The 12,475-nt window shown below is 39.3% G+C and overlaps 1 protein-coding gene across 1 annotated transcript in view; it reads right to left on the reverse strand.

Moving 5' to 3' along the window:
• Positions 1-719: 719 nt before the first annotated feature.
• The window catches only part of bcl11aa (BCL11 transcription factor A a), a 182,320-nt gene continuing 170,564 nt past the window's right edge, over positions 720-12,475 (reverse strand). Inside the window, exon 4 of the mRNA XM_059985995.1 lies at positions 720-3,175. Within this exon, the coding sequence (XP_059841978.1) occupies positions 3,167-3,175 (9 nt within the window). The 3' untranslated portion in view covers positions 720-3,166. The remainder of the gene's footprint in view (positions 3,176-12,475) is intronic.

Below are 12,475 nucleotides of genomic sequence, written 5' to 3' on the forward strand. Positions count from 1 at the left end.
TCTCACCTAGTCCCTAGTCCCATCGACCTGCACTCAGCCCATAATCCTCCATTCCTTTCTTGTCTATATACCTATCCAATTCTTTTTTAAATGACAACATTGAACCTGCCTCTACCACTTCTACTGGAAGCTCATTCCACACAGCTACCACTCTCTGAGTAAAGAAGTTTCCCCTTGTGTTACCCCTAAACTTTTGCCCCCTAACTCTCAACTCATGTCCTCTTGTTTGAAACTCGCCTACTCTCAATGGAGAAAGCCTATCCATGTCCACTCTATCTATCCCCCTCATAATTTTAAATACCTCTATCAAGTACCCCCTCAACCTTCTACGCTCCAAAGAATAAAGACCTAACTTGTTCAACCTTTCTCTGTAACTTAGGTGCTGAAACCCAGTAAAAAATATTAAATCTATTTAATTTCACAGAACTCATTATAAAGGGAACTTAAGATGATGACATACCAAATTAATATAGTCCAAAATATGAAGCTGGTCCTCCTGTGGAATATAGAATATAATACTACACCAACTACATAATCATCTTAGGAACTAGTTATTGTCTTAAGTGATATATGCCCTTAACACTTCCTATTTTAACTTTCTCATTCGAGATACTAAAACCAAATCAAATTTCAAATAATCACTAAACACATTAATAATAATACAACAAAAAAAATTTATTGAAAGGAATACAAAATACATGTTTCTGAATCCAGGGTGACTTGCTGAAATAGAATACATTTCATAGCAGCATATATACACTGTCAGTACAATGTCTGGTTACAGCATTGTAAAAGGTTGACAAGGTGCTTAGTATTCTCATAACAAGCTCAAATGATTGTTCAGAAAGATTAAAGAATTGTCTTTTTTTAAAAAAACTGACTTTACAAGTTTATTTCTATGACCCTTTAAAATGGAGAGAAATGTGTTTTATTTTTACATTTAGGACATAAAACAAGGAATTCTAATAAATTTTGACTGTACTTACAATCATAGCAATACCAGAGCATGCTGTAAGTAGTGTCCTTTTCATTCTGTTATAGTAACAGAATATGTCATTCTCAGTTAATGAGCTGCCAATTCTGGTGTCATCTACAAAATGTAAAAATCTGTACATACAGAAGATCCCATACAGATGCAACTTTGAGACCAGTGTATTCCTGATAAACGGAATTTGTTCCCAAACATCAGTTCTGATTGTAACCATCAGTAATAGTGCAGTTAGACCTGTCACAGCGGAACTTGATTCTAATCCACAGCACAGTGCAGGACTCAACTGCATTTACCTCTCTGCAAAGGAGAAAAATTGCACCAGGCAAACTCTGTTTAATAAATATGGATTGGCATCTGAGATGGTATCCTAATTCCTGGACTAATTCCTGGGAATCTTCACATGACAAGTAGTAAGCAGTGAAGGAAAGGTGCATGCCCTTGAGGGAGAGAACATTAGCAGAATAGTCCCTCTGGGCGCAAGAAGAACCTTCTTGCTGGCTGCTTACAGAATGAAATTAATGGGGTCTTGGCAATAGGCCACCTGCCCATTCATTCACTTTGCACAGTGCAAGGCAGAACCCAGAGGTACAAACTAGGCTGAATGTAGGGGCAGCAAAAAGATGATTCACAAATATTCCCTTGAATTATGCATAGGATTTTCATTTGCCAGTAATGAAATGATTGGAATCTTACTACCAAGACCCCTTTTCTTAAAAAAAATCACATTAATTTTTGAGATTTGTATTTTTGTTTTGTTTAGGTAGTGCATTCTGATACCATTGGAGAATAGTATGGAGGAGTTACCAATCCTAACGGTCTGTTGGGATTAAGTATAGCACAGGCAGGTTAATGTCAAAGTAGTCCTCACTAATGGTGCTATCAACTGGTGTTAATTGGGCTCCAACACACAGTCAAAATCAGTAAATACTCCAACACTGCTCTTCGTGATGCCATCAGGACCAAATACTTAAATAATTTGCAGTCAAAAAATCAATAGAAGTAGCTGCAGAAGAATAAATAGGCATTCAAATAACCATAGTCCTATGTAATGGGTTGATGATGAGACAGTCTCAGTGGCATAGCATTCATTAACTTTGTTTAAAGAAAAGAAATAATCTGTCTCATTATCAAGAACACTGGAAAAGTTTGATTTCTGGCCAGCAGGAAGGGCACTGTGACCCAACTACAATCCTAAAGAGGCCAATTAAGAAGAATAGAAAATGAGTTGTCAGGAATTTCCAACTTGCAAGCCAAAAATACCTGAAAGGTAAAAAAAAAGAAACCAAATTTGCTTGGCAGTGCTCAAAAAGAGTGACAGGTGTGAGTGCATGGCAATCATTTCAACAACAATTTGATTAATGAGTTTACCCATAAAAACCAAGCTGCTCTAAGCAGTTACTACCAATTCTCACCTCCCTTCCTCCTGCAGATTAGCCATGCCCCTTTAAGGTTATGGGTGGGGAATTTGTGTTTGTTTTTTAAATGCATATATTTTTGACACTGATTGTAATTTAGCCTTTCACCCTACATAAATGTATTATCCTGTTTATATGGAATGTCTTTATTTATTTTCATTGATCTGACACGCAAGTTCAATCAAAATTGCTCTCAGACATCAGGCATTATCGTATGTTCCTGCTTTCATTTCCTTCTAGCCATTCCAGTGCAGTCCCTTACTCAAATCTCCATAAGAATCTGAAAATCCTACAGAATCCTATTAAATCCTATAAGGCAATAAAAAACCTCCAAAATTCCCACAGGATCCTATAGGTTATTAAACAGGATTTCCTTAGGGAATAATTTAATGGGATTCTAACTACTGACTAGTGGAAATGTCTTACTGCATTGCACAGCTTTAAATGTTACATATGAAAATTCTATAGAAAAAAAACAGTGCATTGCACAGAGAAATTCTACGGAAAAAGTGCCTTACCAGAGAGCGTCTTTATATCAAATATTTAAATGTTTTAAGTTATGAATCTCATACTTTTCAAGCACTAGCTTTAGAAAAAAATTACATTACTTCGTTTCCCTTCAAAAGGGAGAATGTCCATGTAGATTCCATCGGTTGGAACTTTGTTGATGGTGCTCCAGTCTCACCTTGCTGAGCGGGTGAGGCAGCCTCTGTCTGTTTTTACTCCAGTGGACCTGTCCTTCCACCTGTCCAGCTGAGTTTCACTGTGGCTGTAATTGAGACAGATAATAGCCGTAATACCTCACCTATAAGGATAAGATTTGGTGAATTAATAGACAAATACAAATCGAAGAAGAAATTTGAAATCCAGAGATTTCAGGAACAGTCAAATAAAATGAATGTTTGCAAACTGGATGTTCATCATTCATAGGGACAATGCAGCTTGGTTAGCCAAACCTCCAGGATTTCCCTGCAGTTTAACAAGAGTTAAAAATTGATCTGGAGGCTATCAAGGCAAAAAAAATCAGTGGGGCATTCAAAATCGCACCTCAGTAAAAAAATAATTGGGCACTGTTCGTTAAAAGTTACAAAAACATGCTGGACTTGGACAAAGGATACTTAGAAGCTAGGAATTACCCAGTCAGTTGATGAAGAACTAATTAGTTTGGAAAGCAAGTGTGCTGCCAGGTGGAGCTGTCTGTGACCATTAGTGAGTTGTAAGGTCAGAGTCAGACACTTCAGGAATACAACCAGCCGGAGCCGATGACCTTTTGATATCACAGCCAAACAGATGTACAGCACAAAACTGGCCCTTCAGCCCACCTTGTCCCTTTCAGCCACTTTGCACACAGCTTCCAATCAAAAAAACATCTTTTCCCACCACCCTCCTTCCCCTATCCCCGCGCAGATTTCAGATCCAATTAGCCAGCTTGCATTGAATTCCATGTGTCATAACTTTCTGGATCAGCATACCACACAGAACTTGTCAAATGCCCTGTTCAAGTCCATATAGATAACATTTACAGCCATGTCATCAGTCTTAGATACCTCCTCAAAAACTCAGTTAAATTAGGATTTCCCTTGCACAAAACATTGCCAGCTTTCCCTTATCAACCACTGCCTTTCCAAATATTCACAAATCTTGTCCCTTAGAAATTTCTCCAATAGTTTCTCTACTACAACCATAATGTTCACTAGCCTGGAACTGGAACTAATTTAGCTCTCCTCTAATCTTCTGGTACCTTACCAGAAGATGAAATAATCTCCCTCAGGGTCCCAGATATTTACCTTCCTTGCTTCCATAGCATTTTGGGATTTATCAGTCCTTAGGCATATTATATCAATATACCGGACTATCAATATACACTTTCGTGAACTAACTTCCATGTCCTTCTCCCAGGTGAATACAGAATCATTGTATTTATTCTGGATCTTCCCCACATCTTGTGGCACCACACACATTACCTTCTTTGTTCCTAAATGGACCTACTATTTCTCTGAGTACCCTTGGTATAATAATATATTGTTTTCTGATTATCATTAATTTTACTTCCAATTATACTTCATAGCCTATCTGTCTTTCTAATTTCTTTCTTAAGTTCTCACCTACACACTCTATATTCTTCAAGAGACTCCCTCAATTCCAGTTATCTACAATTACTGTACGCTTCCAAACCTTCAATATCCTTTGTCATCTGAGGTTTCCTGATCATACCATCTCTGCCCTTCATTTTACCAAAACACGCTGGCCTTGAATTCCTGCAAACTCTCTTTTAAGACTCCCACTTGTCAACTGTCATTTTACCTATATGCATCTGCTCCTAATCTTTTTTCACCTAATCCTTTCTTATACTTAAACTTCTCCCAAATTAGGACCTTAACTTGAGGACCAGGCTTAACCCTTTCCGTAACTACCTTGAAACTTCAGAATCATGGCGTACAAACAAGCCGGATGAACTCAGCAGGTCGGGCAGCATCCGTTGAAATGAGCAGTCAACGTTTCGGGCGAAGACCCTTCGTGAGTCCTTACGAAGGGTCTCGGCCCAAAACGTTGACTACACACTTCAACAGATGCTGCCCGACCTGCTGAGTTCCTCCAGCTTGTTTGTACGTGTTGATTTGACCACAGCATCTGTAGTGTACTTTGTGTTTACTATTCAGAGTTATGATCACTGTTCCCAAAGTGTTCACCAATTGGCACTTGTACTACCTGCCCAGTCTCATCTAGTTATCTAGATATCATCTCCAAAAACTCTTTTGGATGTACTTAACAAATTCCACCCCGTCAATGCCCTTTGCACCAAGGCAATCCCAGTCAATATTAAGAAAGTTAAAATCTTCCACTACTGTAACCCTATTACTCTTGCATCTTTCTACAGTGGAATTTCTGCAAATGTTGGGGCATCCTGTTCAGAAAACTCTTGGAAGGTGCCGGCAGGTACACAAAAATGCAGCTCCACTCAACATTCAGATTAGAGAAAAGATTTTCAGGAGTTTTGCCAGTCTAACCCATTGCTATAGCCAATTTCTGACCTGCAATGTTCACAGCTAACTTTACTGCACAAAATCAGTTGTAATGAATGAAGACAGTTTATATTTTAAGATTTGATGATTAGTATGCCACCCTATCTAACTCTGTCACTTCAATAAGCAAAGACAGTTTCAACAAATGAAACAATAATTGGAGATGGTTTTATTTCTTTGCACCCAAACCTAAATAAATCAAAAGATTGTAGTTTGCACTTAAATACCAATGAACAGTTAGTGGTTGATAACATTATGATCTTCTTAACTCCCAATAATTAGCTAGAAACTGAGTTTCAAAGAATGAGAACTCAAAATGAACATATGTTGTGTGAGTGGATTCACATGATCAGCTCTGGCCATCTCACACCTTACTACATGACTTTACTTTTAAATGGTATCTCAGTCAGGCTATACACTCTTCTTAGTACAACAGTAAGAGCTTCTACACATGCACATCTTCCCACTTAGCTGTCTTTTTTTTTTAATCCAGTAACTGACTTCCACTGTCTTTTTAAGTTAATATCACAGTTAAATATTACAAATCAAATCTACAAAAAATATTACAAAAACCCATAATGAATGAGTGCAAAAAATGAGAAAAAAGAATACTATAAACTTAAAAGCTTGATACAACAGAAGAAAAAAAAATTGATTCCTACTCAGCTATCCCACTTCCCTACCTGGCAACAATCTACACTTAATCCAAACAGTAAATAACTCCTGAGTTACAGAAAGTTGTAAAATTAGTTCCATCATGAGTATTAGCCTCCATGGTATTCAAGACATCTTCAAGGAGCAGTGACTCAGAAAGGCAGCGTCCATTATTAAGAACCCCCAGCACCCAGGGCATACCTTCCTCTCACTGTTATCTTCAGGAAGGAGGTTCAGAAGCCTGAAGGTGATTCAGGAACAGCTTTTTTCCCTCTACCATCCGATTCCTATACAGATATTAAACCCATGAACACCACCTAATTTTTTAATATTATTTGTTTTTGCAGTATTTTTAATTTAATTAGTTGATACACATATATATAACTAACTGATTTCCTTATTTTTCTCTATATTATCATGTATTGCATTGTACTGCTGCTGCTAAGTTATGATATATGCCGGTGATTTTAAACCCGATTCTGATTCGGTTATATTTACCCGAGATGATCTTTAGGCCTCCCAATTACACTATTACTGAGAGTGCCTATTTCCATGTCAGTGATACCGTCTCTCTCCACATCTGCCTCAGTTCATCTGATGTTAAAGCCTTTGTATCCTTGATAGAATCCAAAACCACAATCACCATTTAAAAATAAGAAAATGCCCTTTTAAGACAGGGAATATTCATTCTCTATATATTCTCTCTGTTGAAACCCTCACAGCATTACATATTTCAAGAAAATCTCTTCTCACTCTTCTACATGTCAGACTGACTCCCCAATCTTTCCTAACATGACAACCTGACCTCACCACGTGCACTTTTTTTTTGCATAAGGGGATCATGAGAGGTGGAAGCAATCTTGAATGTTTTATTTTAAGAGAGGTAAATAGATTATTGGTAGGCAAAGGGATGAAAGGTTACCAAAAATTGGTGGGAATAAGGAGGTGAAGTTACAATCAAATCAGTTTATTGAATAGTAGACACAAATCAAGAGTTCATATGGTCCATCCCTGCTCTTAATTCATATTCTCACATTATTGCTGGCATAATTGCAAACAACATGTCCACTACAGACTTAATTTCAGAACATCATCACAACTTTCTTCTTAACCTTTCTCTTCAATAACAGACATCACATCTCTGGGCCTTTACTCACTGTAGTTTAGAAGAAAGAGAGAGGATTTCATTGAAACCTACTGAATATTGAAAAGGCTTAGATAGAGTGGGTATAGAGATGTTTTCAATAGTGGGAGAATCTAGGACTAGAGGGTACAGCCTCAGAAGAGAAGAACATACTTTAGAACAGAGATGAAAAGAATTTCTCTAGGCAGTGGGTGAATATGTGGAATTCATTGCCTCAAACAACTGTGAGGCCAAATCATTGGGTATATTTAAAACAGAGGTTGATAGGCTCTTGACTAGAGAGAGCGTCAAAGGTTATGGGGAAAAGGTAGGATAATGAGGTCGAGAGAGAAAATAAATCAGCTTTGATCAAGTGGAAGAGCGGTCTTCATGGGTTGATCTCACGTGTATCTTATGGTCTCATTGGATTGGTACTAATGAGAAATTGTTTAATACTTTCATTTGAGAACCAGTGTTACTCAAACTTCTATTATTGAGCAGAAGTACACAGGTAACATCTCCATATGCTCACTAGCAAATTCACAGAACATAAGAATGGGCCTACATTAAATCTTCGCTAAACAAAGATCCTCCACAAACCTACTGCCATTCCGACAGTAAAGATCCACAAATAAGCCCCTGTAAAGTGTGAACTATTTCCCATATTAAATGTCTCACCTGTTTTACAAGCAGGCACCTCTAGAATGGAAGTACACACATTGAACATCTAAATTAATATGGCTGAAGATGAAAACCTAAAACCTAGAACTGAACTTGTGGTCTGCTGGGAAGATTTTGGCCTTCCTGTACACATCTGAGGTATAGGCTGCTGAAGGCAAGAACTAACATTGTATCTGTAAAATCCTCCAAATCCACTGGCAGATAAATAAACTAGTTTCAGTAGTCCCACCACCTCCACCAATACCAACATCAAAGCCCTGATTTCACTCTGTCAGCGCCAGACTCCTGCAACAAGCACTTTCAAAGGGCACTGTAAGGGTTCAAGGATGTCTTCAGTCTCCTTGAGGAAATGTAATATTCTCCCCCACTAAGCAGCACATGACTACTCTAAATGGAGAAGCAGCAATCAAGATAGTACTTATTATTTCAAATCCGATTAGGACCACACAGAAACCCATTCTGAACATCAGAGGGAATGCACCATCTCAGAAAGTGTTCGCCTGCCCACACTGTCAGGCATCTCCTGCACCACCCCCAGCAAATATTTTCTTCTAAAGCTCCCTCAAAAACCACAGAACCATAATGGAAGAAAGTCTTTAGGGACTGACTCTCAGAAGAAGTTGTATAACAACAACAGACAAGCTGCTGAAAGAACTCAATGTATCAGGCAGCATCTGCAGAGGCAAAGGGATAATCAATGATGCATGTTGATTGTCATGATGCATTGACAATCCCATCCCACCTCCCCAGCCCTCCCCCCACACTACCACAGTTGCAGCCTAACCTGCCAAGTTCCTCCATTAGCTTACATTTTGCTTCAGATCCCAACATCTGCACTAGTATAGTGCTGGAAACCAAATACAACTTTCATTCCTTCTATCTTTCAGTATTTTGGGAGAGGTGGGAAATTGCACCCTGCTCTATTTCCCTTGCAATAGTTTTCAAATGTCATTGTTCCATCTTTCATTAGCTTTTGGATACTATTTTTAAAGTTCTCTCAGACTATAGCACTTTCAGCTTTCCATGTAGTTGTGCAATCCTTTTCTCAAACCATACTGTACCCTACTTTAACTATTGACCTTACTTGCAGAAGTGTAATGTGCACCCCGGACCTTGAAGCAGGTTTCTGGAGGACCAACAGACCAAATATCCACACAAAATGGCGTTGGGACCACAGTCAATGTATTTTTTGCATCTAATGACAGTATAGCATAAAAAATTATTTCAGTAAGACACTCTATTAACACAACGGAAAGTTTCGTATCCAATGACCAGAGCCGAGCATGGAAACTAGGAGCAGGGTTCAGTTCTACTGAGCTTAGTTTCAGCCAGTTTGCTCAATGATCTTGCTGCTGGTCAATGAGATTTGGCTCTGTGCTGTTAACACTGCCTGACTTTGTCAATGCCATTAGAGGCTGGGGAAAATGGGCAGTGCCTGAGTTTTCCATGATCACTCAGTGATGCCTCGCACACTTGCGAGGTCTGCCATTTCTCACTGTTTAGGATAAATGTGAATGACTATACTAGACAGGATGTCAGTGAGCACAAAGCTCCAGCGCAATAACAACTCACATCTGTGTGGCATTTTCAGTAGAGCAAAGCCCCTCCAAAGAGAAAAATAAAGATGCTCAGCAAAGCAGGGTAGAGTCAGGAAATAAGGAAAAGGAGGTTAAAGAGGAGGGGAGTTCCGACAATGTTTTGAAAATGAGGAGGGAAGAAATACAGAATAGGGACTGATGACCTAAAGTGTAGAATCAAGTTAGAGAAGACTGGGAACAGAGAAGGTACATACTTATCAGATCTGAGAGAGTTGATGGGAACATAAGAGCACAAAATATTCGTGTAAGTGCAGCGCAGACTCAGTGAGAAAAAAGGGCCTATTCCCATATTTCTTGACCCTGTATCTCCATCACAAGTTTAAAGTTCAAGTTCAAAGTAAATTTATTATCAGAGTACATATACATTACCACATACAACCCTGAGATTTGTTTCCGTGCAGGCATACACAGTAAATCCAAAAATACACAACAGAATCAACGAGAGACCACATCCAATAGGACAGGCGACAATCAAGGCGCAAAAGACAACAAAATGTCATGGTGGGAATAAAGTACGGAGGTGAAAATGATAAAGTGACCCTGGTGATGGACATGATATAGATGAGTTGAAGTGGAGTTGAATGCCAAACAGAGTAAATGGGGCTCGGGGGGGGGGGGGGGGGGACGGGGGCAAGAGAATGCAGGTTCCTTATCCCACATCTTCACGAAGGCCAATCAGAATGGAGCTGAAGTTATAGGAAAAAGAGTTGGATGTTATCAACAAACATTCAAAAGCATGTAACCATAGTCCAGAGTTGATGCCCTTGGGAGATGTGATGGTAAGAAAAACAATGAAAAGAAAAACTTTATGGAATTCTGAGCACTTCAAACATTGAACACAATACACAGAAAGGTCAAGATTTGAAGAGCAGGGAAGGATAAAGTATTTATGCGTTCAACCTAACACCACACTCACCCTGCATAATAACCATCACCATCTTCACTCACTTAATACAATCCAATTCATTATAATCTGGAGTGATGGGAACAGCCTGTTCAGACACTGATGGAAGAGCTGGATGAAAGCTCGGCAGTCAGCTGAAGGTAGTGTGGATCACTGCTCTTTTCACCTCATCATTTTAGATGCATTTTAATAAAATATCTAATTTTAGTCTCACTGGAAACTCTGTTACTTTTGCAGGCTTCATGCAACATTTACATCCTCTACATTTTTCCTTAATTGGCTTTAAGACTGGCAGAGAAAGGGACCAGTTCATGATCAGAGAATGGAGTGGGAAGGAGGAAGGAAAAGGAGGAAAAGAAAGACTTGTTATGTAAAGTTTAGCGATTCAGGAAAGGCCCCATATGTCAACTGCATTTCCTTTCTGATTACCGTTTAATTAGTTTCTACAATTGAAAGCACTGTTTCTCAAGGACATACATGTAGATGATTGTGCCATCTGCCTGTAACATGGTTCTCAAGAATTTCAATTAGCTGCTTTATTTCTTTCTCCCAACAAGAAACCAGAAACTGAGCCCCACCCTTCTGCTGTCTCTTTTATTATTCTCCATTAAAATATAAGTGGCAAGTTTTTGTAAGCCACAACTAATGGACTATTCTATTTTGTAGCTGACATTGTTTGCTGTGCCTCCCACAGGCCAGCAGACAAAATGCTTTTTAACCTTTGAAGACCAGTGTGGTGAAAATGCTTTCAGAACTGCTGTCTCTCAGCTCACGCTTGTCGTTCTGCTGGAGAAGTGGGCCAAACATCCAGGATTTGACAGCTTGCGCTGAACTCTAACAGTTCCTAAGAGCAAACAATCACGTTAGAGGAAAAATAAGGTAACCTCAATGTTGAGTTACCACTACAGGCAAAATATTAAAAACTGGGAGGAGAAAAAATGGCTAAAATTTCTGTTTGTCCGTGCTTTAGTTTCCTATTATAGGCTGATGTAAATGAGATAGTCCCAAGGACAGAGTGTGTAGAAAATAGTGGGAGGGGCAAATCCGCTTTTGTTTAAAATAAACGCGTATCTGTGCACCCGTGCATCCACTTGGAACCTGCCTGCTGTTTAACTAATTAACGAGCAATTTTAACTAAAGGAGCTTTTATTTTGGGGGGGGGGGAATTAAGGCTGCATGCCGTAAACATTTCTGATACTGTCCACTAAATCTCGATTAAAATTTATTTTTAAAATATAACTTGATCCGCTGCGTGTTAATTCCCGGTGATTAGAATGATTATATTACAGTACTATTAATCATTCTGTTTCTAGCCTACCTAAGTCAATCAGAGTAGACTGTTTCATCTTGTCTTCCTTTATTTGATCCTTCTCCCTCCGCTCCAAAATTTCTCCAAGCCTCTGTCAAATGTTCCTTTCACCAGTTCGGCAGTACTCCCCTCTCTGCCACTAACACCTTAACTGAAAGCTGCTTTTCATTTGAGTTAAATTGGTTATAATATAGGGGCAGGGGCTTGATCCTACACTCATCCAGTATCCTTACACACTCTTTCCAGTTACTATTAATACAATAGTGAGAAATGATAGCAATCACTGATCCTTCCTCTCTCTCTACTCCTGGGACAAGGGTGCCTCGGAGTGTTCCTCCAGCTCCATCAGTGTGATGAGTTAGCTCTGCATCAACCAGCAGGGACCCAGTCTCGATCACCCTAAATGGAAAAGTAAAGTGAGGCAAATCCACAGTGAAATCTGTCAATATATTTGTAGTTCCGTGTGCCCGTGTCAGACCCTCCTCTCACTATATACAGAAGTGTTCAAGGCTGTCCAGGAACATTGCCTCTTCTATCTGGGATGCCTCAGAGATGACGGGGGTTGGCCTCTGCACCCAACTCCTCCGGGCCGCTTAGCCTCGACTAACAAAACTTGCTCTCTGGAGGAACTGTCTGTGCTAACAGCAGCAGCCACGGGCACTACAGATCAGATCTCAACTCTCAAAAAAAATCCTCCCCATCGGCAGTCGCCAGGGGAGTCAAAGATACTAAATTACATTTTGCAGGACAAGTCTTGAAATACTTGAAAGAACGTTA

The sequence above is a fragment of the Hypanus sabinus genome, chromosome 12, assembly GCF_030144855.1.
Source record: "Hypanus sabinus isolate sHypSab1 chromosome 12, sHypSab1.hap1, whole genome shotgun sequence".
In the NCBI taxonomy this organism is placed as follows: domain Eukaryota; kingdom Metazoa; phylum Chordata; class Chondrichthyes; order Myliobatiformes; family Dasyatidae; genus Hypanus; species Hypanus sabinus.